At 41.6% G+C, this 21,236-nt stretch overlaps 1 protein-coding gene across 1 annotated transcript; it reads right to left on the bottom strand.

Moving 5' to 3' along the window:
- Positions 1 to 147: 147 nt before the first annotated feature.
- Positions 148 to 10,184, bottom strand: LOC148047780 (16 kDa beta-galactoside-binding lectin-like). Its single transcript, XM_087708491.1, has 4 exons — positions 10,036 to 10,184; positions 5,370 to 5,449; positions 3,371 to 3,542; positions 148 to 380 (listed from the first exon to the last, which is right to left on the bottom strand). The coding sequence occupies exons 2-4, from the start codon at positions 5,444 to 5,446 to the stop codon at positions 228 to 230; spliced, it is 402 nt and encodes a 133-aa protein (XP_087564617.1). The 5' UTR covers positions 5,447 to 5,449; positions 10,036 to 10,184; the 3' UTR covers positions 148 to 227.
- Positions 10,185 to 21,236: the final 11,052 nt, after the last annotated feature.

Genomic DNA, 21,236 nt, shown 5'->3' with positions numbered 1-21,236 from the left:
ACTTTTTTGTTTTTTTCTGTTGTTTTTTTCCCCACTTTTTAAAAGCATTTTCTTTCTTTCCTTTTGACAATGTATGCATTTTTACAATAATTATATTAATGTGTTATTTCTGATATATTATTATTTTGAAAGGATTAAAAAAGAAACTGAGACAGAATGGCTCATTTATTCGCCTTTTTTGTATCTCATTGAAGAAATCCACAGGGTGGAAGTGTGACTATATTTCATCAGCATTTAGAACAACACTTGAAAGACAGAAGCTCCAGGTCTCCATCCACTGAGAAGTATTGGGCAGAATTCAGGCCAAGACGATTGGGGAAGCTGATTTCCTGTCCATCGATCTTCACCTTTATCTCCCCAGCTTGGTAGCAGAGGCAGATCTGTTAAGAACAGGCCAACGAGTTAATTCCTTGACGAGCTACAGGAAGTGAAAATCCAGATTCTTCCTCCACTCATCAATAATTATGGCCTAAATCAGGGGTCTCCCACCTTGGCAACTTTAAGACTTGTGGACTTCAACTCCCAGAGTTCCTCAGCCAGCTTCACAAGTCTTAAAGTTGCCAAGGTTGGAGACACCTGTCCTAAATAAAGATGAGTTAGGCAACCACCACTCCATATATTTCAAATATATACACAGTTTTTTGCCTATGGATGACCAAATACATAGTCCATTCATTGCTCTAATTATGGGAATAAATATACAACTTACAACTTTGACTTACAAAGACTAGTTGTGTTCGATTCGTGACCAAAGTTAGAGCACTGAAAAAAGTCATTTATTATTGCTTTTCGCACTTATGACATCTCCATGGTCACGTGATTAAAATTTGGATGCTTGGCAACTGGCTCATATTTACGACGGTTGTAGTGTCCCAGGGTCACGTGATCACCTTTTCTAAGCTTCCGACAAAATTAATGGAGGAAGCCAGATTCACTTTTTACAACTGTGTTACTAACTGAACACCTGCAGTGATTTTTTTTGAACAACTGTGACAATGTTGTAAAATGGGGCACTTAGCAATGGAAATTTTGGACTCAGTTGTGGTCACAATTTGAGGACTACCTACATATCAGAACCAATGGGAGAATTTTTGTTTTATTGTTTAAAAATATTGTGGCTCACTTTTTTTATATGGCTTTTTTTTTCAAAGTTTCTTTTGCTTTCTTAAGTCATCATGTTGTATTTTTACTCTGGCTTGGACCTCTCTGGATCCCTGAACTTACAGGTATTCCTCGACTTACAACAGTTCATTTAGTGACCGTTCAAAGTTACGATGACACTGGAAAAGCTGACTTAGGATTGCTTTTCACACATGACCATTGCAGCTTCCCCATGGTCACGTGATCAAAATTCAGGCGCTTGGCAACTGATTCATATTTATGACAATTGCAGTGTCCTGGCATTATGGGATCCCTTTTTGTGACCTTCAGGCAAGCAAAGTCAATGGGGAAGCCAGATCCACTTAACAACCATGTTAGTAACTTAATGCCTGCAATGATTCATTTAACAACTCTTGGCAAGAAAGGTCATAAAATGGGGCAAAGTTCACTTAACAAATGTCTCACTTAGCAACAGAAATATTGGCCTTCATTGCGATCGTAAGTCGAGGACTACCTGTACTTGCAATTAAGGAATTATCTACCCTCCCGAGATTGAAGGTGGCTATAATGCAGCATTCAGATTCTGGAGGGGAAGCCCAGAAATGCCATAGTTTCTACAAAGACAGAAGATTTAGTATATCATGGCAAATGCTAATGTGTTTATTGCAAGAAAATAATATCTTATGGGCAATTCCCTTGTCAGGTTTTCTTTTCCATTTGGCTTAAAAATGTAGATCTTTTTAATTTAAAATAAATGAAAATCAGGTTAGCAGTCTGCAAAGCAAAGCATCGGCTTTTAACTCTTCACTCGGAGCCACAGTGACAATCTTAGGAAAAAAGAGTGGTTTTTAAGCCTATCTATAGGGGGCGATCTTATCACTTGCTTTCTATAAGAGTACATGGATGGCTTAAAACAAATGAACTATGATGTGTACCAGTTTTTGAAAAAGCCCATCTGTTCCAGTTCTAGCCCCCTCCCCTCTCTTCCAATCCACCTAGAAATAAGGAAACATTTCTTGACATTAGAAGAGTGAATCAGCAGAATGGCTTGCTTCAGAAGTCCTGGGTGATCTACCACTGAAGATTTTTAACAAGAAATCGGACAAATATTTGTCTGAAATAATATACGGTTTCTTGCTTGAGCAGGGGGTTGGACTAGAAGACCTTCACAGTCCCTTCCAGCTCTGTTACTTTGTTATTATCTTTGTTATTAGATTCGTATTTGTTCTCAGTCTTAGGATAAGCGCATGCAAAGCTTTGCTGAGCATATTGCCAAAAGAAGCTTGCTTGAGCATAGTTATGCAAACACACAACAAAACATCTTAATGTTCTTGCCCTGCTTCACATAACATACTAAGACAGCAACCCCCAATCTTTTGGGCACCAGGGATCGGTTCTGTGGGAAGAGGTTCTTCTGAGGACTGGAGGGGACATGGTTTCACCTGCTGTCTTCATCCTGTGGATGGAGCTTCGCTTGTTAGTATGGCCCCCGTTTCTGGCATGCTGCAAACCAATGCAAATCCACGGACTGGGGATTGGGGATCCCTATGTTAATACAATAGTTGGTTCTCACCTTATGGCCAACCACAATCTATGAGTGTGGCGGTGCAATTGTTAGAATTCAGTATTGCAGGCTAATTCTGCTAAGTGCAGACTACCTTTATTAGGTACCCAGCTTAGCAGAAAAAGTGACTTGAGTATTCAGATGAAATAACTGGGACATAACTCTAATGGATAAAAAGAACCAATCAAATTGCATGACTAAGGGCAATATGAAGAGCCACAGTGGCTCAGTGGTTAGAATGCAGTATTGCCAGCTAACTCTGCCCACTGCCAGGAGTTTAATCTTTCCTGGCTCAAGATTGACTCAGCCTTCCAACCTTCCGAGGTTGGAAAAATGAGGACCCAGATTCTTGGGGGCCATAGGCTGACTCTGTAAATCGCTGAGAAAGGGCTGTGAAGTGGTATATACGTCTAATTGCTATCACTATTGCTATTCAATATCATTTTAATCTAAGCATTGGATACAACCTGAGAGTCCTCACTATCTTGGGGGGGGGGCGGGGGAGAGTGATTGAGAAAGTGAATTGGTAGCAGCAGCTGACATTCTTTCCAACATGGTGCCCCCTAGTGGCATTTCACATGGAGCAAGCCAGGAAGATCAGGTGAAGGTTCAGAGAAAAGGTAACTGACACCCAGCCACATTTTTTTTAAAGAGATCCCACATCTTTTGAACTGACACTTCAGTGCCTTAAATGTTCTTCCTGACCTTGATTTCAGCTCCTTCCTGGAACGGGAATATCGATGGCCGTACCTCCGCACCCCACTGGCCATTCGATCTGGAATTGCACACCAACTTCTTGACGTCTCCTTGGGCTTGAAAACGAGCGTTCAGGTGGATGGCCAGGTTTGACTCATCCCGACCTAAGTTGATGGCAAAACTAACGAAGGGAAGGGCAACACATTAAACACACATTTCGTAAGCCAGTTTCAAAAACTGCAGTCCCATTTTCAGCGATTTGGTAGCAAGGCTGGTCTTTGGGCTGGTGTTCAGACTGGACTTTGTCCATCACAAGGTTTGATTCATTCTTTCCCTGTGTTCTGATGCCAGTAAAAAAAAAAAACAGCCCCTCTTTATTTATCTCTTATGAATTAATTTTATTCACCCACCGAAAGTCCAGGCAAAAGTCCTGCAAAGACTTAACTGCAGCAGCAGAACTTATCAGTTCCTTACAATAATTGCAAGGCCGTGAGCTCACGGATGAAAGGCTGCAAATTAGGTTCTGGCAAGCAGTCTTTGTTGCACGAAACATAATGATCAAAATCTCTAGAAATACAAGCTGTTGTCTCCTATGACCACCACTCCCCTTTCCTTCTATTTGTTCCCCAGCCAAGGAGGGGCCGTTAAGCGTCCACGTTTGCTTTGCTTCCAGAGTCAAATCCTTTTCCTCCCTTTCACCTCTCCTGACTGCTCTGCGCATAGATACACCTGGAACAGGCCCAAGCTGTTCTTCCACCTCCAAAGGCAGCTGCCTCTCCGGTGGCTGGGAAATGACGGACGGGCCCTGGTTCTGTCTCTGTGTCCGATGCTGAGCATCCATCAGAATCTTCCCCAGACTCCAGAACAGGCCCAAGTTCTTCCCCAACCTCCTCATCTTCTGAGTTTGCCGCCAGTTCTTTTGGCAGCTGGCGGGCCACAACACCCTGTTTCCTGCCTTTCCCATTCAAATAAGCCTTGGGGTTGACTCCTGGAGGAACTGTTCTTGCTTTTCCTTATAGGAAGTGTTATCTTTTCACCAGGCCCATTGTGGTTCCCTGATGGGGGACCCTGCATGCCTTCCTTCCTGCATTCTCTCACTTGACCCTGATACAATCCCCTTAATTTTCTTTTCATTTTCTTCTGAAACATCATCATTTCATTGCAGCAGACCAGTGGCGGGTTTCAGCCAGTACAGCCCGGTATGGGTAGTAGCCGAGAGCAGTGGCCTCCATACCGGTACAATGGCTCATTTGGCCCACCTGCCTGCCCACGTTCCATATCTGTTTTTAAAGCAACTGGGCCAATTGTGCATGCAGCCACAGTGTGCGGCGCCTGTGCAACCTCCGACGAGCAGCTGGGTGTTGCGGGGGCGGTGGAGTGTGAATGTGTGTGCAGCACGGGAACATGACCAGGACGCCCAGCCCCATGCGCAGCATACCGATAGCGACAGAGAGAGGAATACACCAATGCAGCAGACCCTAATATACCTTAAGCATTTTACCACCATGATGGCGCTGGATTCAGCAGGACTTTGGTTAACAAACCTTTGGAGCATCAAGCCTACCTTACATCCACTTCTTCTTAATTGCAAAACCATTTCAGTGTGGGTTGCAGTGGATGGGGCCAAAAAGAATTTAGGGGGCAACTTCCTGCTGTAGATAGGCCAGTGTTGTGGGTATTGTGGTTTATACACCAATCACAGTACAGTATATGAACCCAATCATATTATCTGCTCATAAAGACCAAGTCCCGTCCCCTCCATCCTTGCAAGGATTCGCAAGACCAAAATGTCACCAGTCATTTCAAAGTCATTTCATATCAATTGTTGGTCATTTAAGATATTCTATTCGCAAACTGAATTTCTTAAGCTCCCTGCCAATGAAAACACAGCATTCATAATATTTATATGAGCAACAGAAGTGGGAAAGGAAGACTTTTAAATTTGCTCAAAGCCAGGAAAGACTTAATGTCATTTCAGACCTGCCTAAAGCCAATTAATTATACAGACCTCTTGGCCCCTTGGTGTATTTTCCCCTTCAGTTTGATGCATTCACCGGACTTCACTGACAAATCCAAGACTTTCATGGTCTGAAAGAAAAAACAGACAAATGTTTGTGTTGTGATGTTCACGGCTTTCAGGACCAAAACACTTAGATAATTTCCATTTCCCCACAAACTTGATGGGATAGGAAACATTCTCCACTATGAATCCAAACCAAGAAATCACCTGCATGCAGGGGTGGTATTTACTTACCTTCCCTACCAGTTTGCAAATGTGAGCACGCATGTTCGCGCATGCACTCTGCCTTTTGCGCATATGCTTTGTCTTTAAAAAGGGCCTAAATGGGATGCCGTAGAGCCGGGGTGGGTGGGGCCGGGCCACCTGCCATTTCCACTACCAGTTCATGCGAACCGATCAGAACTAGCAGAATGCAATAACTGCATGTCTTCAGTTGTGTTGGGGCCTTTCCGCCCAGATTTTGTTGCCAGAAGTGTCAAGAAATTTGAGCATTGATAGATCTGCTAGATCTCACGATGTCAAAATCAGGTCATACATATCATGGTGCCATGTCCCTTGTCTCATCCCCAGATCCTTAGGATTTGAATGGCGCTAATGACAGTGAAAGGCCTGTGTAAACTTTCAAACCAGTTTCAGATTCTTCATTATGTTACTGTGTTGCAGAAAATGAGACAAGACCAGCTCTTTGTCAAAGGGAAAGGTTTATTTATATCCCCGAATGGCAGTTGTGTACAGTCTTTTTATACTCTTTGACAACTTATCGATCATCCCCAAATACCTGGCCTTCCTCTGTCACGTAGACCCCTTTCCTGTGTCATGTAGAGCTCGTACACAATCTCCCAAAACAGAGACATGACATTCATTACTCATTTACCTCCCCACAGGGGGTATTGGTACAAATATCCTGTTTCATTTGTTTTAGTTAGATGAAGCAAACAGAACAACTAATCTTAAAGGTAAATCATTCCTTTTTCCCATTCCACATGGTAAAGAAATTTTTAATACCCAAAGAATCTGTCTAGTTGTCAAATTCTCTTTTAACTGAAATGTCTGAATCTCATCTATTCAACAATTCATAGCTTAGTACAAGGGTGTCAAGCTCAAGTCCCATGGGCTGGATCTGCCTTGTGAGGTGCTTAGATCTGGCCTATGGGGTCACCCTGGAAAGAGTGAAGGACTGGCCCACGGTGTGTCCCTTCCGAGCTCCATTTTTCCTGACAGAGGGTTGCAGGAGGCCATCGCAGCCAGAAACAGAGCTTGGGAGCCCATTTTTTTTGTGGCAGAGCATTCAGGCTGCCACAGGCAGCCCTCACATGAGTGACATCAATCAGGCCACACCCTGACAACACCCACCCTGGCCCCAAAGGTCAGATACAATCCCCATGCGGCCCTCAATGAAATCGAGTTTGACACCCCTGGCTTAGTGTAATGTGTGAAGCCAGATTACATCCCTAATCTGTACATCTATATAATGTACTATACTGTATACTAGTATTGTACTGAAGCTTGTACTAGTGTAATGTGTGAAGTATGTACCATACAGGTAGGTATTGACTTACAACCGTTTGTTTGGTGACTGAATTTACAACGGCACTAAAAAAGTGACTTATTACTGTTTTTCACACAACCATTGCAGGTCATCAGATCAAAATTTGGACACTTGGCAATTGACTCATATTTATGACATTGCAGTGTCCGTGTGTGTGTGTGTGTGTGTGTGTATGTCATGTGATCACTTTTTGTGACCTTCTGACAAGCAAAGTCAATGGATAAGCCAGATTCACTTTGCAACTGTGTTACTAACATAACAATCACAGTGATTTACTTAACAACTGTGGCAAGAAAGGGGCACAACTCAACTATCTTGCTTAGCAGCAGAAATCTTGGGTTCACTTGTGGTTGTTAATCAAGGACTACCTATAAAAATAAGCATGTTTTGTTACCCATGATTTTTCTGAAAACCTTATAACCAACTGAATTCATGCATCAAGCAGTAAGCCCAACCAAGGTAATCTGATCTTTGTGAATGTGTGAATTGGGTTAGTTTGAAATTTGAGGAGTGAAATTTGCCTGGCTTAGGTAAGATTCCAACTTCTATTTGGACTTTGCAATTAACCTAATCACCAGATGGTCTTTGTAATAAACCTTATCTCCAAATGGTTAATAAGTAAAGAACCAGCAATTTGTTTGAGGTCCTTTGACACTACGCATCATCAGCAAATCAAACAATAGACTTTGTTTCAAGAAATGCTTAGTCTTTGGTCTTTGAAGCTATTGTAGTATCCTGAAATTCAGAGCTACACCTCAAGGTCAAGTTTGTTAATCTATGCCAATACAGCCTTGCGCAACCACTAGATAAAAGAACTACTAAGTCTGAAAATTCTAGAATCTCTTTCATGTCACGCAAAGTATGTTTGAGTAGGATGGTCATTGAACTCTTTGCTATCATCAAAGAGTTTTACAGCCCGGTTATGGGAATCCTAGTTAGAGCCACATCTTTTAGAAGTCTTAAATATCTATCTTAATATCTGTTTTAAATATTAATCTGAGGAAATGCATCTTACATGCAAAAGTAAAGTTGTGAAGGCTCCAACACTGGAGGTTTTTAAGAAGATGTTTGATAACTATTTGTCTGAAGTGGTGTAGGGTCCATTCCATTCCATTCTATTCTATTCTATTCTATTCTCTTTTTAAGAGTTATCAACACTGTTGGCAGTTAATGTAAAAAAGATGTGGAGGCTCTAGAAAGAGTGCAGAGAAGAGCAGCAAACATGATTAGGCTAAAACATATGAAAGATGGTTGCAGGAACAGTAAATTTGGGATGGGTTAGGTCAGATATTTTTCCCTGAAGGAAATGAGACCATTAGCACTGCCATCATCCCAATATCCAAGGCTGGCTTGTTGAGTCACCTACTGATTCAATTACTCCTACAATGAATGAACCCTTTGTTGTCCTTTTGTGATAGACACCTCTGCCAACTGCAAGAAAGTCTGGCTGTGTAGATCAATAATGGTGACTCTAGTTTTGGGTAAAAACATCAGCTTTCATGGGCAACAGATATTCAAATAAACCATTACCTGAACAGACTTGTCTAGGCATTTCAGGAAAAATAAAAATCACCACTCATATATTGTGATTTCTATAGACAATCTATGGAACTCATACATTTCACTCAACTTGCAACAACACCTGAGATAGAACGTTAGCATATAAAGTTCTTAATTTCTGATCCCAAGGACAGTATCGTCAATATCGTGATAATTTTTCAGGGAAGCAGTTCGGACATGTAATCAAACATCCATGACTACCATATTCTTATTAGTCTTTATATAATTTCATATCTTATTCTAGATGGATTATTGATCACAATAAACACTCTAGGTAATATGGAGCTAGTAGGAAGCTTCAGTTCTTGCTCATAATGACTGACCAATCTACAGGCTTTAGTCGTAACACAGTACAATGGATTCATATACAGGGTGGGCCAAAAGTCAGGTGCTGTAGACAGAGTATTATAGACATATATTAAATATCACAATCTGTTACTGTTTTCTTCTCAATGCTTCCTAACCCATGTTATGATGAAAATTCCTAAGTATGGTAACATTAAAAAACCCAATAAAACATATTGTGATGGCCTATAGAACCTAACCTTTGGCTACCCATGTATATACTCCAAAAACAGATTATATAGGATAGAATAAAATGGAATAGAATGGAATGGAACAGAATAGAATGGAATGGATTGGAATAGAATAGAATAGAATAGAATAGAATAGAATAGAATAGAATAGAATAGAATTCTTTATTGGCCAAGTGTGATTGGACACACAAGGAATTTGTCTTTGGTACATATGCTCTCAGTGTACATAAGGGTAAATAAGGAAAATAAAATGCATTCATCAGGAATAAAAAGATACAACACTTAGTGATAGTCAAGGTTACTAATAAACTATCAAATCATACTAATAAACAAATAAAAATAAAACAATATAAATTGAAAGATGTATAATTACATTATATTTATATTTACATTATGGCATAGCAGGAGCTACAAACCAGACTATTATAATTTATAAACCATGATTTTTGCCTTAGCATTGTGTACAAAGCACAAACCAGTTAAAACCATCTGGTTTATCACATTATGCTTGAAATGTCCTTGAAAATATACAAATGACTAAGAGTATCGATTGTTTGTATTTTTCCAGTAGGTTTGTTAGCTAGACCCAGGTTGACTCAGCTTTCCATCCTTCCGAGGTGGGTAGAATGAGGACCCAGATTGTTGGGGGCAGTAGGCTGACTCTGTAAACCGCTTAGGGCTGTAACGCACTGTGAAGTGGTATATAAGCCTAAGTGCTATTGCTATTTAGTAAGGAGATTTTACTACCACATCATCCCAAAATAAAACATTATAGTTTAAAAAATGAACTCTTAGAATGGACTGCAAAAGGTTATCATTTTCTATGCCCCAGAAATCGGAAGGATCATGAATCTTTGTCTCAAGAACATCTGATCTCTAGGTCTCCTGGCATAATATCAAATGCATGCAATCTATCGTTATACAAATATATTAAGGAAAGGGAAGCTTACTAAATACTCAACAGTCTGCTATGCCCAACAGCCCATCTGCCCTGTTAAAGACAACTTACGGATTGCTTGATGATTCTGTTCTAGGAAGAGTGCAAAAATGCCCAAGGTGTGTCCCTGTCTAAATTTTAAACAATGGCTTGAAGGGGCATTGCCATTTCCCCAGCCAATGAGGTGTAAGTCCATAGACAATCAGGAAAAAATGGGCTGACCCTTGAAAAACTGAATTCATTCTACCACTCTGCTTCATGGTTTATGTCATTTGCAGACAAGGTATGGGAGAAGGAGTGGCGGAAACTGGGCGCAATCAGAAGAGGAGTCAGCCTAGAGTCAATAAGTACCCATAAAACGGACTAAGTCCAACTTCTCTTGAACTTCGTTGGTCCTTATCTAATGCCAAGATAGTGCTCACTATTAGTGGATTAGATTGTGCAAAGACATGATTACTGATAAATCAGTTTAATTGGAACTTCATGTATGGTCCTGGACTTTTATGCCCGACAAAAGGGAAGGTACAAGTCTGAAAGAAAAAACAAACAAATGTTTGTGTTGTGATGTCCACGGCTTTCAGGACCAAAACACTTAGATAATTCCATTTCCCCACAAACTTGATGGGATAGGAAACATTCTCCACTATGAATCCTATACCAAGAAATCCCCTGCATGCAGGGGTGGTATTTACTTACCTTCCCTACCGGTTCGCAAATGTGAGCACGCATGTTCGCGCATGCACTCTGCCTTTCGCGCATATGCTTTGTCTTTAAAAAGGGCCTAAATGGGATGCTGTAGAGCCGGGGTGGGTGGGGCCGGGCCACCTGCCATTTCCACTACCAGTTCATGCGAACCGATCAGAACTAGCAGAATGCAATAACTGCATGTCTTCAGTTGTGTTGGGGCCTTTCCGCCCAGATTTTGTTGCCAGAAGGAGTGGCGGAAACTGGGCGCAATCAGAAGAGGAGTCAGCCTAGAGTCAATAAGTACCCATAAAACGGACTAAGTCCAACTTCTCTTGAACTTCGTTGGTCCTTATCTAATGCCAAGATAGTGCTCACTATTAGTGGATTAGATTGTGCAAAGACATGATTACTGATAAATCAGTTTAATTGGAACTTCATGTATGGTCCTGGACTTTTATGCCCGACAAAAGGGAAGGTACAAGTCAAGTGTAGAACAAGGAAGAAAAGCCATTAACAAAAAAGAAGATAGATGTGACCCATGTGTTTTTCAGTGATATTTTTGAGCAGGAACTTGTAAGTGACTCATTGGATATTTTTATAATTGTCTTTCTACAATACACACACATCCTTTATTTAAATCAGCCTTAATTCTGAGTTTGCACTGAAACCTAAACTAGGCAAGCTGGTTTATTCTGCACAACATGCTCATGGCTAATACGCTGAGCTTGTCGATCTGAAAGGTTGGCAGTTTGAATCCCTAGCACAGGGTAATGGAGTGAGCTCCTGCTATGTGTCCCAGGTTCTGCCAAACTACCCATTTTGAAAGAACGTAAGAAATGCAAGTAGAAAAATAGGGACCATCTTTGGTGGGAAGGTAACAGCGTTCCATGCGCCTTCATCATCTAGTCATGCCAGCCACATGACCATGGAGACATCTTCAGACAGCGCTGGCTCTTTGGCTTTCAATTGAAGATGAGCACCGTCCCTAGAGTCGGAACAACTAGCACATATGTGCAAGGGGAACCTTTACCTTTACCTAATGGTTAGTACTTTAGGCCAACCCAGCCAATGGCAGGTCTTTCTGTGTTTTGTGGCATTTATTCCCAAGTTTATAGTCCTTAATCTGGAGCTCTGTTCTAAAAGCTTTTTCAACCAGGTGGACTTCCACCTATACTAGGACAACTATTTCCCAACTTCCCAGCCAGCAAAGCAAATGATCATGTAAGTTCTAGGAGTTTGTCACCCCCCCCCCCAAATATCTGGTGAGATGCCTTACTGGGGGAAGATGCTAAATCAATGGGATTTACTTTTGAAAGACAAATGAAGGATTGCGGTGTTATTCCATATTCATATGTTTACACTGAGCCACGTTTTTGTTAACACACAGTTTTCTGTCTAAATCAGAATTGCCTGGGTTCCGATGCAGCCTTAAGATGTAAATCCAAATTGATGTAAATGCTAATAGGTAGCTCAGCCAAACAATTAAACCATATGTTGGTTTATTAGGCTGCAGAAATCAGGTCTAATAGTGGTCAATGGTGGGATTCAAATTTTTTTACTACTGTTTCTGTGGGTGTGGCTTGGTAGACATGGCATAGCTTGGTGGGCATGGCAGATGAGAGACCGCCTCCTGCCAATTACCTCCCTACGACCAATTAGATCCCACAGATTAGGCCTCCTCCGAATACCATCAGCTAGCCAATGTCGACTGTCAACCCCTCGGGGGAGGGCCTTCTCTGTGGCTGCTCCGGCCCTCTGGAATGATCTCCCTGTGGAGATTCGGATCCTCACCACCCTTCTAGCTTTCCGCAAAGCCGTGAAGACCTGGCTATTCCGGCAGGCCTGCGGCTGATGAGTTCCCAGCCCCACTTGAATTGCTGTGACTGTTGTGTTGTTTTTAATCTGTTTCCTGTATCTTCTTTCTGTCTTGTTTGTTTTTTGTATTTCCCCCCTCCCCACTTGTTTGTTAGCCGCCCTGAGTCCCTTAGGAATAGGGCGGCATACAAGTATAATAAACATCCAAACATGGCAGGGGAAGGTTACTGCAAAATCCCCATCCCCTCCCAAACAGCTGGGACTTTGGAGGCAGAAAATAGGTGGGGGCAGGGCCAGTCAAAGGTGGTATTTATCTGTTCTCCAAACTACTTCAAATTTCAGCTACCGGTTCCCCAGAACTGGTCAGAACCTGCTGAATACCACCTCTATTGCTACTATGGGACTGCCTTTTCCAAAATGTTCCTGTCTATTCTATCTGAAAGGGAGCACTGGCTATAGGTCTCTATCCAAAGGTGCAAGAAAAGAAGCTCTTTGTCATGGTTCCAAGTAGCATCTAAAAGTAAATCAGAATCCGAGGCAAAGTATTCCTCAAAGTTCCAATTTATTAAGAGAGCCATATTGGCAAATCTGGGAAAACCTGAATCTGAAAGCTTCCCAGTTTTCCCACCCAGTTGAAAGTTCAAGATCTTGCCCCCACACCAGAAGGGTGGCGAGGTGGCGCAGTGGTTAGGGTGCAGTACTGCAGGCCACTTCAGCTGACTGCTATCTGCAGTTCGGTGGTTCAAATCTCACCGGCTCAAGGTTGACTCAGCCTTCCATCCTTCCGAGGTGGGTGAAATGAGGACCCGGATTGTTGTTGGGGGCAATATGCTGACTCTGTAAACCGCTTAGAGAGGGCTGAAAGCCCTATGAAGCGGTATATAAGTCTAACTGCTATTGCTATTGCTATTGCTATATTCAGCCAGTTTGCACCACTTCGGGAGAACCGGTTGTTAACTTTTTGAACAGTTTGGTGAACTGGTTGTTGGAAGAAATCATTAGGGCAGAGAACCGGTTGTTAAATTATTTGAATCCCACCACTGCCGCACACCCACAAGTCCATCACATGGTCCAATCTTCCACTGCTATGCTGGCAGTTCCACCCATCAGTTCCGGCCAGGTGCAGAGACAAAGGATGACCTTGGAAAGAATTTTGTTATGGCTACATATCATCCAACTGCATATAATCCCCCCTCCCATTTTCCCACAATAGAAAATGCATAGTAGAATAATAGAAAGTGTGGCAGGCCTGAGATCCAAAAGAAAAGGTGGCTGCCAGCCTGACACTCTAATGGTACTCTTCCATCACAGTTCTCCTCCTCTGGGACAGTTTTTGTCCCCTGACACAAGGACAGTCTTTCTGGACTTCTAGAAAGAAGTAAAAACATAGCTGTGATAGAAGGACTTTGATTAACCACAACCAAGAGTACCAAATTCTATCAAATGAATTTTAGCTGGTGGCTTTTACTATTTATTTTAACAGCCAATTAGACTGGAGTTCTTATTTTAATTATTATATTGTTTTTGTAGTGTATTTTATATGACAGCTGCTAAATAAAACAGCAGGCAAATCTCATAAATAAAGCACAGGCGGTCCTCAACTTAGGACCACATTTGGGACCGGACCCTAAGATGCTTTTTCAAGAGGCAACTGGACTTTCTTGTTTTTTTTTTCTTTTGAAGACATTTCGCTTCTCATCCAAGAAGCTTCTTCAGCTCTGACAGGACAACCTTGTCCTGGATGACTGAGAATCTCTATGGACTTTTAGCTATACAATTTGGGATGAATGCCCTTTGAATGGTGTGGGAGTAGGAATGGATTTCCAGAGAACAAAACTGCAGGCCACAGGAACCATTTGCACTACTCAGGTGACTCTGAGGACACAGATCAACCTCCAAGGGCTTCAAGGACCCTCTAAATGGATGCAACTGACCAGGTGTCTGCAAGGAATATAAATCCTTCCATTCCCCCACCATCCTGTCAGAGCTGAAGAAGCTTCTTGGATGAGAAGTGAAATGTCTTCAAAGAAAAAACAAGAAAGTCCAGTTGCCTCCCAAAAAAAGCATCTTTGGGACAACCATGACCTAAATGACTGAGAATCTCTAGACGTTTGGTACCAGAATTTCTAAGCAAGGTGGTTGAGTGAGTTGAGCCCCATTCTGCGATCTTTTTTTGTCATGATTGATAAGTGAATCGTGTGGTCATGAAATGAGTCTGGATTCCTCCGCTGATTTTGTTCGTTGGAAGCCAGTTGGAAAGGTCACAAATGGCAATTTTATGACCCCAGAACACTGCAACCATTGTAAGTACCAGTTTGCCGGTTGCCAAGCACACAAATTTTGAACAGATGATCATGGGGATGCTACAATGGTCATGAGGACTGGTCACTTTTTCCAGTGCTGCTCAGAACTTCAAAAGTTCACTGAACAAATGGTTGTGCGTCGAGAATTACCTGTGCTAAACTTAAAACTTCAGGTTTGCAATTCCAGTAAGGATTTATTCACACTAAGGAATATTAGCCATGTAAGCATTTATTCACACTGAAGAATATTAGCCATGATAGTTATGTGAAACTTGAAGGATTAAGGACGAACTGTTACAGCATCCCCATGGCCACATGATCAATATTCAGATGTTTGGCAACTGGCTCATATTTATGATGGTTGCAATGTCCCGGAGTCATGTGATCACCTTTTCCCACCTTCTGACAAGGAAAATTAATGGGAAAGTCAGGTCCACGTGGAGGAAGTTGGCACCCACCCCTCTCCTAGGAAAATGAGATATTTTAGGAAATATTAAAAGGGCAGAATATTTCCCCTAAAATGAAGGCAGACACTTAGCCCTCCCCCTTTGTCAATGGGCCCTTAAGGCCTGGGCCAGTCTATTCTACATAACATAGATCTACCTCCTTCTGGCAGAGCCATAATAGGAATCCCAAAGCCTTTTCATTACATCATCACCCTTCACAGGATTTGTATCAAAGTTATAATACAAATACAAATACAATAGCAGAGTTGAAAGGGACCTTGGAGGTCTTCTAGTCCAACCCCCTGCCTAGGCAGGAAACCCTATACCATTTCAGACAAATGACTATACAACATCTTCTTAAAGACTTCCAGTGTTGGGGCATTCACAACTTCTGGAGGCAAGCTGTTCCACTGATTAATTGTTCTAACTGTCAGGAAATTCCTCCTCAGTTCTAAGTTGCTTCTCTCCTTGATTAGTTTCCACCCATTGCAGTGTCTTTCTCCCCACTTGGAACTGAATCCAGATGGACATTTCTTCCAACACATTCAACAACTGTGTTACTAACTTAACAACTGCAATGATTCACTTAACAATTGTGGAAAGGTCATAAAATGGAGGTAAAAATCACTAAATTGGCTGTCTCACTCTGCAACAGAAATGTCGGGCTCAGTTACGGTTGTAAGGCAAGGACTACCTGTACTGCAATGGCTTGGGCCCACAGCATAGGCTAAAACCAAACTTTCTTCTTCTTTTTTTCTGGTAGTGGGAATAAACTCCAAAAAGCAGTATGAGAAGGATAAAGACCAAGTGGCTGTTGTGTTTTCCTCCCAAGAATTTGGCCAGTATTCCATTACTCAGGCTGGGGGGTGAAAATTTACGCCCCTCAGACAGGGCGTGCAACTTGGGAGTCCTCCTGGATCCACAGCTGACTTTAGAACATCACCTGTCGGCTGTGACCAGGGGGACATTTGCCCAGGTTCGCCTGGTGCACCAGTTGCGCCCCTACCTGAACCGGGAGGCACTTGCAACAGTCACTCACGCCCTCGTGACCTCAAGACTGGACTACTGCAATGCGCTCTACATGGGGCAGCCTTTAAAGAGTATTTGGAGACTTCAACTCGTCCAGAATGCAGCCGCGCGAGCGATTGTGGGTGCACCTCGGTACACCCACGTTACACCTATCCTCCGCGAGCTGCACTGGCTACCAATCGGTCTCCGGATACGCTTCAAAGTGCTAGTCATAACTTATAAAGTCCTTCATGGTATTGGACCTGGGTACTTGAGAGACCGCCTGCTGCCAATTACCTCCCAAAGACCCGTCAGATCTCACAGGGTCGGCCTCCTCCGGGTTCCGTCCACCAGCCAATGCCATCTGGCTACTACCCGGGGGAGGGCCTTCTCTGTAGCAGCTCCGGCCCTTTGGAATGAACTCCCCGTGGAGATCCGGACCCTCACCTCTCTCCAGGCCTTCCGGAAAGCCATCAAAACCTGGCTGGGCCGGCAGGCCTGGGGTTGATGAGTTCCCCTCCCCTCTTGACTGGTATGTCTGTGTGATTTTCGTGTATTTTAATTATGTGTACTGTTGTTTATGTTCCCTTTCCCCTTTGAGTTGTTCGCCGCCCTAAGTTCCTCCTGGAGAAGGGCAGCATACAAATAAACCAAAACCCTAACCAAAACTAGAGAAGGAGAAAAGAAAGGAGGGAAGGAGGGAAGGAAGGAGGGAAGGAGAGAAGGAGGGAAGGGGAAGGAGGGAGGGAAGGAAGGGGAGTAGGAGAGAAGAAACGAGGGAAGGAAAGAGGGAGGGAGGGAAGAAGAAGTAGGATCGTTGTAAGATAAGATGGATCTATGGGATGTTAAAAAAGCAATCTTCAAGTATATTGTCAACAGTAGGGAAAAATTGTTATAAATACATATTATTAATAACAGTTATGAGATCATATAATTGTGAATGTATATATGAAATTGATAAAATAAAATAAAATTTTAAAAAAAGAAAATAAAAGGAAAAGCCTTATAGAAAAAAACAAACAAACAAATAAACCAAACCAAAACTAAACTAAACTAAACTAAATATTTAGTGTAATTTAGTTTTAAAAATTACAGTTCAGCAGGAATTTTTGGAGGCCCCTTGAGGAATTCCCCAACTCTTTCAGGGATTGCATGCAACTTCAAAGAGATAAATAAATCAATTGTGATTCTCAATATTTTCTTTTTACATATTTTTTTAATTTTCCATTTTCATAACATATAATCACATGTATACTACTACATAGTCAATATTATGTTGTATTATTAAGTAATTACATCAATTCAACTTGCCATCAACTACACAAAAAAAACCACAACCCCAATATTTTCTGTTTACAATTGTTATTATTTTACTCCATACAAGGAAGTATGCCCTTTGATGTAGTTTCTGGAGCAGACCAGCAGGAGACACAATTGAGCATCCATAGATTTCCCAGGCAGATCTGATTGGCACCAAGGGGAACAAAATACCTGTCTTTTCAGAGATCCATCCCTATATTTCTTATAATTATGCCAACCTGATTGTGCAATTACATTCCCTGTATTAACAAACTATATTAACAAAAGTTAAGCAAGCACTGATCAGGTCTTTTAAGGCCTTTAAAAAATAATGATGATCCTCATTCTGTGCTTATGAATTCTGTGCTCTCGAACTGACATTCCCCCGGGGTGACTTGGGCTGCAGTAATTTCCTTTGACACCTGCAGCAATGACAATATAATGACCGAAATGAAGAACCTGGTGCTTAAGTCAATCCCTGGGGGCCCCAGCGGCTTTCGAAGTTGCCAAGGGCAGCTGATTGCTTTGTTCTTTTCCAACTTTCTTTCATTCTCCCTGAGAAAATTGAGACACTTATAATCATAATAATTAAGTGATTTTTGATTCTCCATATTCCCCCTTCTAAGGCACATAGAGTTTTTAATAAGCTGTGAGAGGTAGTGACACAAAGTGTAAGGGGAATATGGCTGAAATTAAAATAAATAATGGCAAAGGGCCAAGCATTTCACATTGCACAACAGATAAATTGCCTTGTCTTCCTTGCTACACAGATGGTGAGGTATCAGCAATTAGATGAAATACAATACATGCTTAGGCCTGCCTGCGAGCAGCTGCTTTGCAGGCTAATGTTAAGAAATGACTTATCAAATGAATTTATTGCATAGACTTCATTGGTGATTGCCACCTGCTTCAATGAAATGCAATGTCAGTTAGGCACACAAAACCGTATACAACTGAGACTTGGATTCAATGAATCTCATTTAGAGGACTTTGGATGCCGCAAACCAAACCATTTTTGCATCCTCTTGTAATAGTAAGAGGCCTGCTGCATCCCAAGTAGTGAAGTGTTAATACTAATTTATAATGCCTTGGTAAGGCACCTTTGGGATACTGCATCCAGTTTTGGTTGCCATGAGGTAAAAATAAGGTGACCAGATTTTCAGATTGGTAAAGAGGGACACCTTTGCCCGGGGGGTGGGGATGTTGATTAAAAATTTTATACGGAGCAACAAAATTTTTCATACAATGCAAAAATAGTATTGTAATATTTTTTTTATTTCAACATAACAACAATTTAGAAATATAAATTGTAACTGTTGCCAAACATCAAAATTTTGATCACGTGACCATGAGGATGCTGCAATGGTCACTAAGTGTGAAAATGGTTGCTAAGTGTGAAAAATGGTCATCAGTCACTTTTTTCAATGCCATTGTAACTTTGGTCACTATACCACCTTTCTGGCCACAGTTCTTAAGTGAATAACTGCAGCTGATAAGGTAGTAACATAAGTGAATCTGGTTTCCCCATTTGACTTTGTCAAAAGGTGATCATATGACCCCAGGACACTGAAACCATCATAAATACGAATCTATTGCCAAACATCAAAATTTTGATCGTGGGACCATGAGGATGCTGCAACGGTCGCTAAGTGTGAAAATGGTCGCTAAGTGTGGAAATGGTCATCAGTCACTTTTTTCAATGCCATTGTAACTGGTCACTAAGCCCATTATACCACCTTTCTTGCCGCAGTTCTTATGTGAATAACTGCAGCTGGTATTTTGTATTTTGGATAGACTCTATTTTTAAATAGCCTAAGACAATTTAAAAAAAGAATCCACACAGAATAAATTGAAGTAAAACATTTCAAACTATTCTTTCTATGCACAATATATTTCAAAATATTGTGCATAGAATTTTTAAACATGGTTTCACTTCAATTTATTTTGGATAGAATCTTTTTTTAAATAGTCGAAGACAATTTAAAAAAAGAATCCACACAGAATTTTAAAAAATCCTATGCACAATAAATAAAATATTATTTTAAAATACATTAAAAAAGTAAAAGAAAAAACCCCAGCTCACTTACCAGCAGGCTTGCACTCCAAGTAAACCCAGAATGATGTAGATGTTAATACAAAGAACTGAGCAAATTGAAATGGTGAAATTAGTCAGGGAAATATTTTTCAAAGAAACTTTGCCACCATTTTGGAGCAGACCTCCAACCTCTGTGCCCCTCCCCTCTGGAAAATCCAGGAAGTAACAGTCGCTTCCCTCTCTAGCCATGTGTTTCCTGGCGCTCCATGGTACTTGGTCATTTTTTCTTATAAAAGTGAGTAAAAGGGGCACAGGGCGGGGTCCGTTTTGTTGCTTTAACGTTTTAATATCTTCAATGAAACTACTGAGACAGAGACAGAGAGGGATTAGACAGGGTGTCTTTTGTCTTGCCCCGGTTAGGATTTCTTAAGCAAATCCACTGGGCTTTCAACATGAAGCCAGAAAATCGGGACTTTTTTAAAATGGGAAAAATTGTTATAAAGTGTGATTATCCCACTGAAATCGGGATGGTAAAAAGGATGTGGAGACTCCAGAAAGAGTGCAGAGAAGAGCAACAAAGATGATTAGGGGACTGGAGGCTGAAACATATGAAGAACGGTTGCAGGAACTGGGTATGTATAGTTTGATGAAAAGAAGGACTAGGGGAGACATGATAGCAGTATTCCAATATCTCAGGGGTTGCCACAAAGAAGAGGGAGTCAAGTGAAAGCTACTGAAATCACTGGAATAAGAGAACATGGTCGAATTCACGAATCACCTAAGTCATGATGTGGTTTATTTCATTTTGGCGTAGGTAAAATGTACTTCAAATACATAACTGCCCAACTTTAAGAAAGATCAGACGTGGCTCATAGCATTAGGGACCTTCACACAACACTTAAGATTCAAGGATGGAATTCTATCTTGACTACTCAAGGTGCTGAAAATTGAATAGTTGGCAATTCCTAGCCCTTTTTCTTTATGCAAACTTTTACCTTACCACAAATTGTTACATAAACAAGTTGGTAGTGTAATACCCACTACTGCTATGACGCACGGATCTCATGGGAACATAAAATATTTATGCTCTACTGAAATCCTGAGCAATTCTGCCAAAATATCGTGAGATTTCAACCACCGTTTTCGCCACAACCAACCTGTGTGATTATCATAGACCATAGAGGGGCAGGGCCAGTGGTGGGATTCAATTTTTTTTTACTACTGGTTCTCTGGGCATGGCTTTGTGGGTGTGGCATGGCTTTATGGATGTGGTAGGGGAAGGATACTGCAAAATTCCCATTCCCTCCCCACCCCACTAACCTGTTTTACAGCTAGGTTCTCCTGTTCAGGGCAACAAAAGAAGGTCATCTTGGAGGCTGGGAGGCAGCGGGGGCGGGGCCAGCCTATTTGCTGGTTCTCCGAACTACTCAAAATTTCCACTACCCGTTCTCCAGAACCTGCCAGAGCTGGCTTAATACCACCTCTGGGTCTTTAATGCATGGGCCTGATGGGCACTTGCCCGTGGGCCCCAGGAGCATAGGGACCCCATACTAAACTGTGTATGTTAACCCTTCAATGCACCTTGTATCATACAAATACAGCAACATATTTATTACATTTTTCTACATTTTTTAATTAATACTAACATGCATTAAAATTAAGACTGATTTTCCCCCTGTA

Source organism: Thamnophis sirtalis, unplaced genomic scaffold, assembly GCF_051295495.1.
Source record: "Thamnophis sirtalis isolate CommonGarterSnake01/CBP01778 unplaced genomic scaffold, rThaSir2_p1.2 scaffold_3, whole genome shotgun sequence".
Taxonomy (NCBI): domain Eukaryota; kingdom Metazoa; phylum Chordata; class Lepidosauria; order Squamata; family Natricidae; genus Thamnophis; species Thamnophis sirtalis.
Note: the sequence above shows the minus strand (reverse complement) of the source record. Positions and strands in the feature narration are given on the sequence as shown.

What these genes read in the sequence shown, in the direction of transcription:
- LOC148047780 (XM_087708491.1), bottom strand. Translation starts at nt 5,446, where the DNA reads ATGAAAGTCTTGGATTTGTCAGTGAAGTCCGGTGAATGCATCAAACTG. An exon ending in ATACACCAAGGGGCCAAGAG is followed by an intron (nt 3,543 to 5,369) that starts GTCTGTATAATT and finishes TCCCTTCGTTAG; the next exon opens with TTTTGCCATCAACTTAGGTC. An exon ending in AGGAAGGAGCTGAAATCAAG is followed by an intron (nt 381 to 3,370) that starts GTCAGGAAGAAC and finishes TGTTCTTAACAG; the next exon opens with ATCTGCCTCTGCTACCAAGC.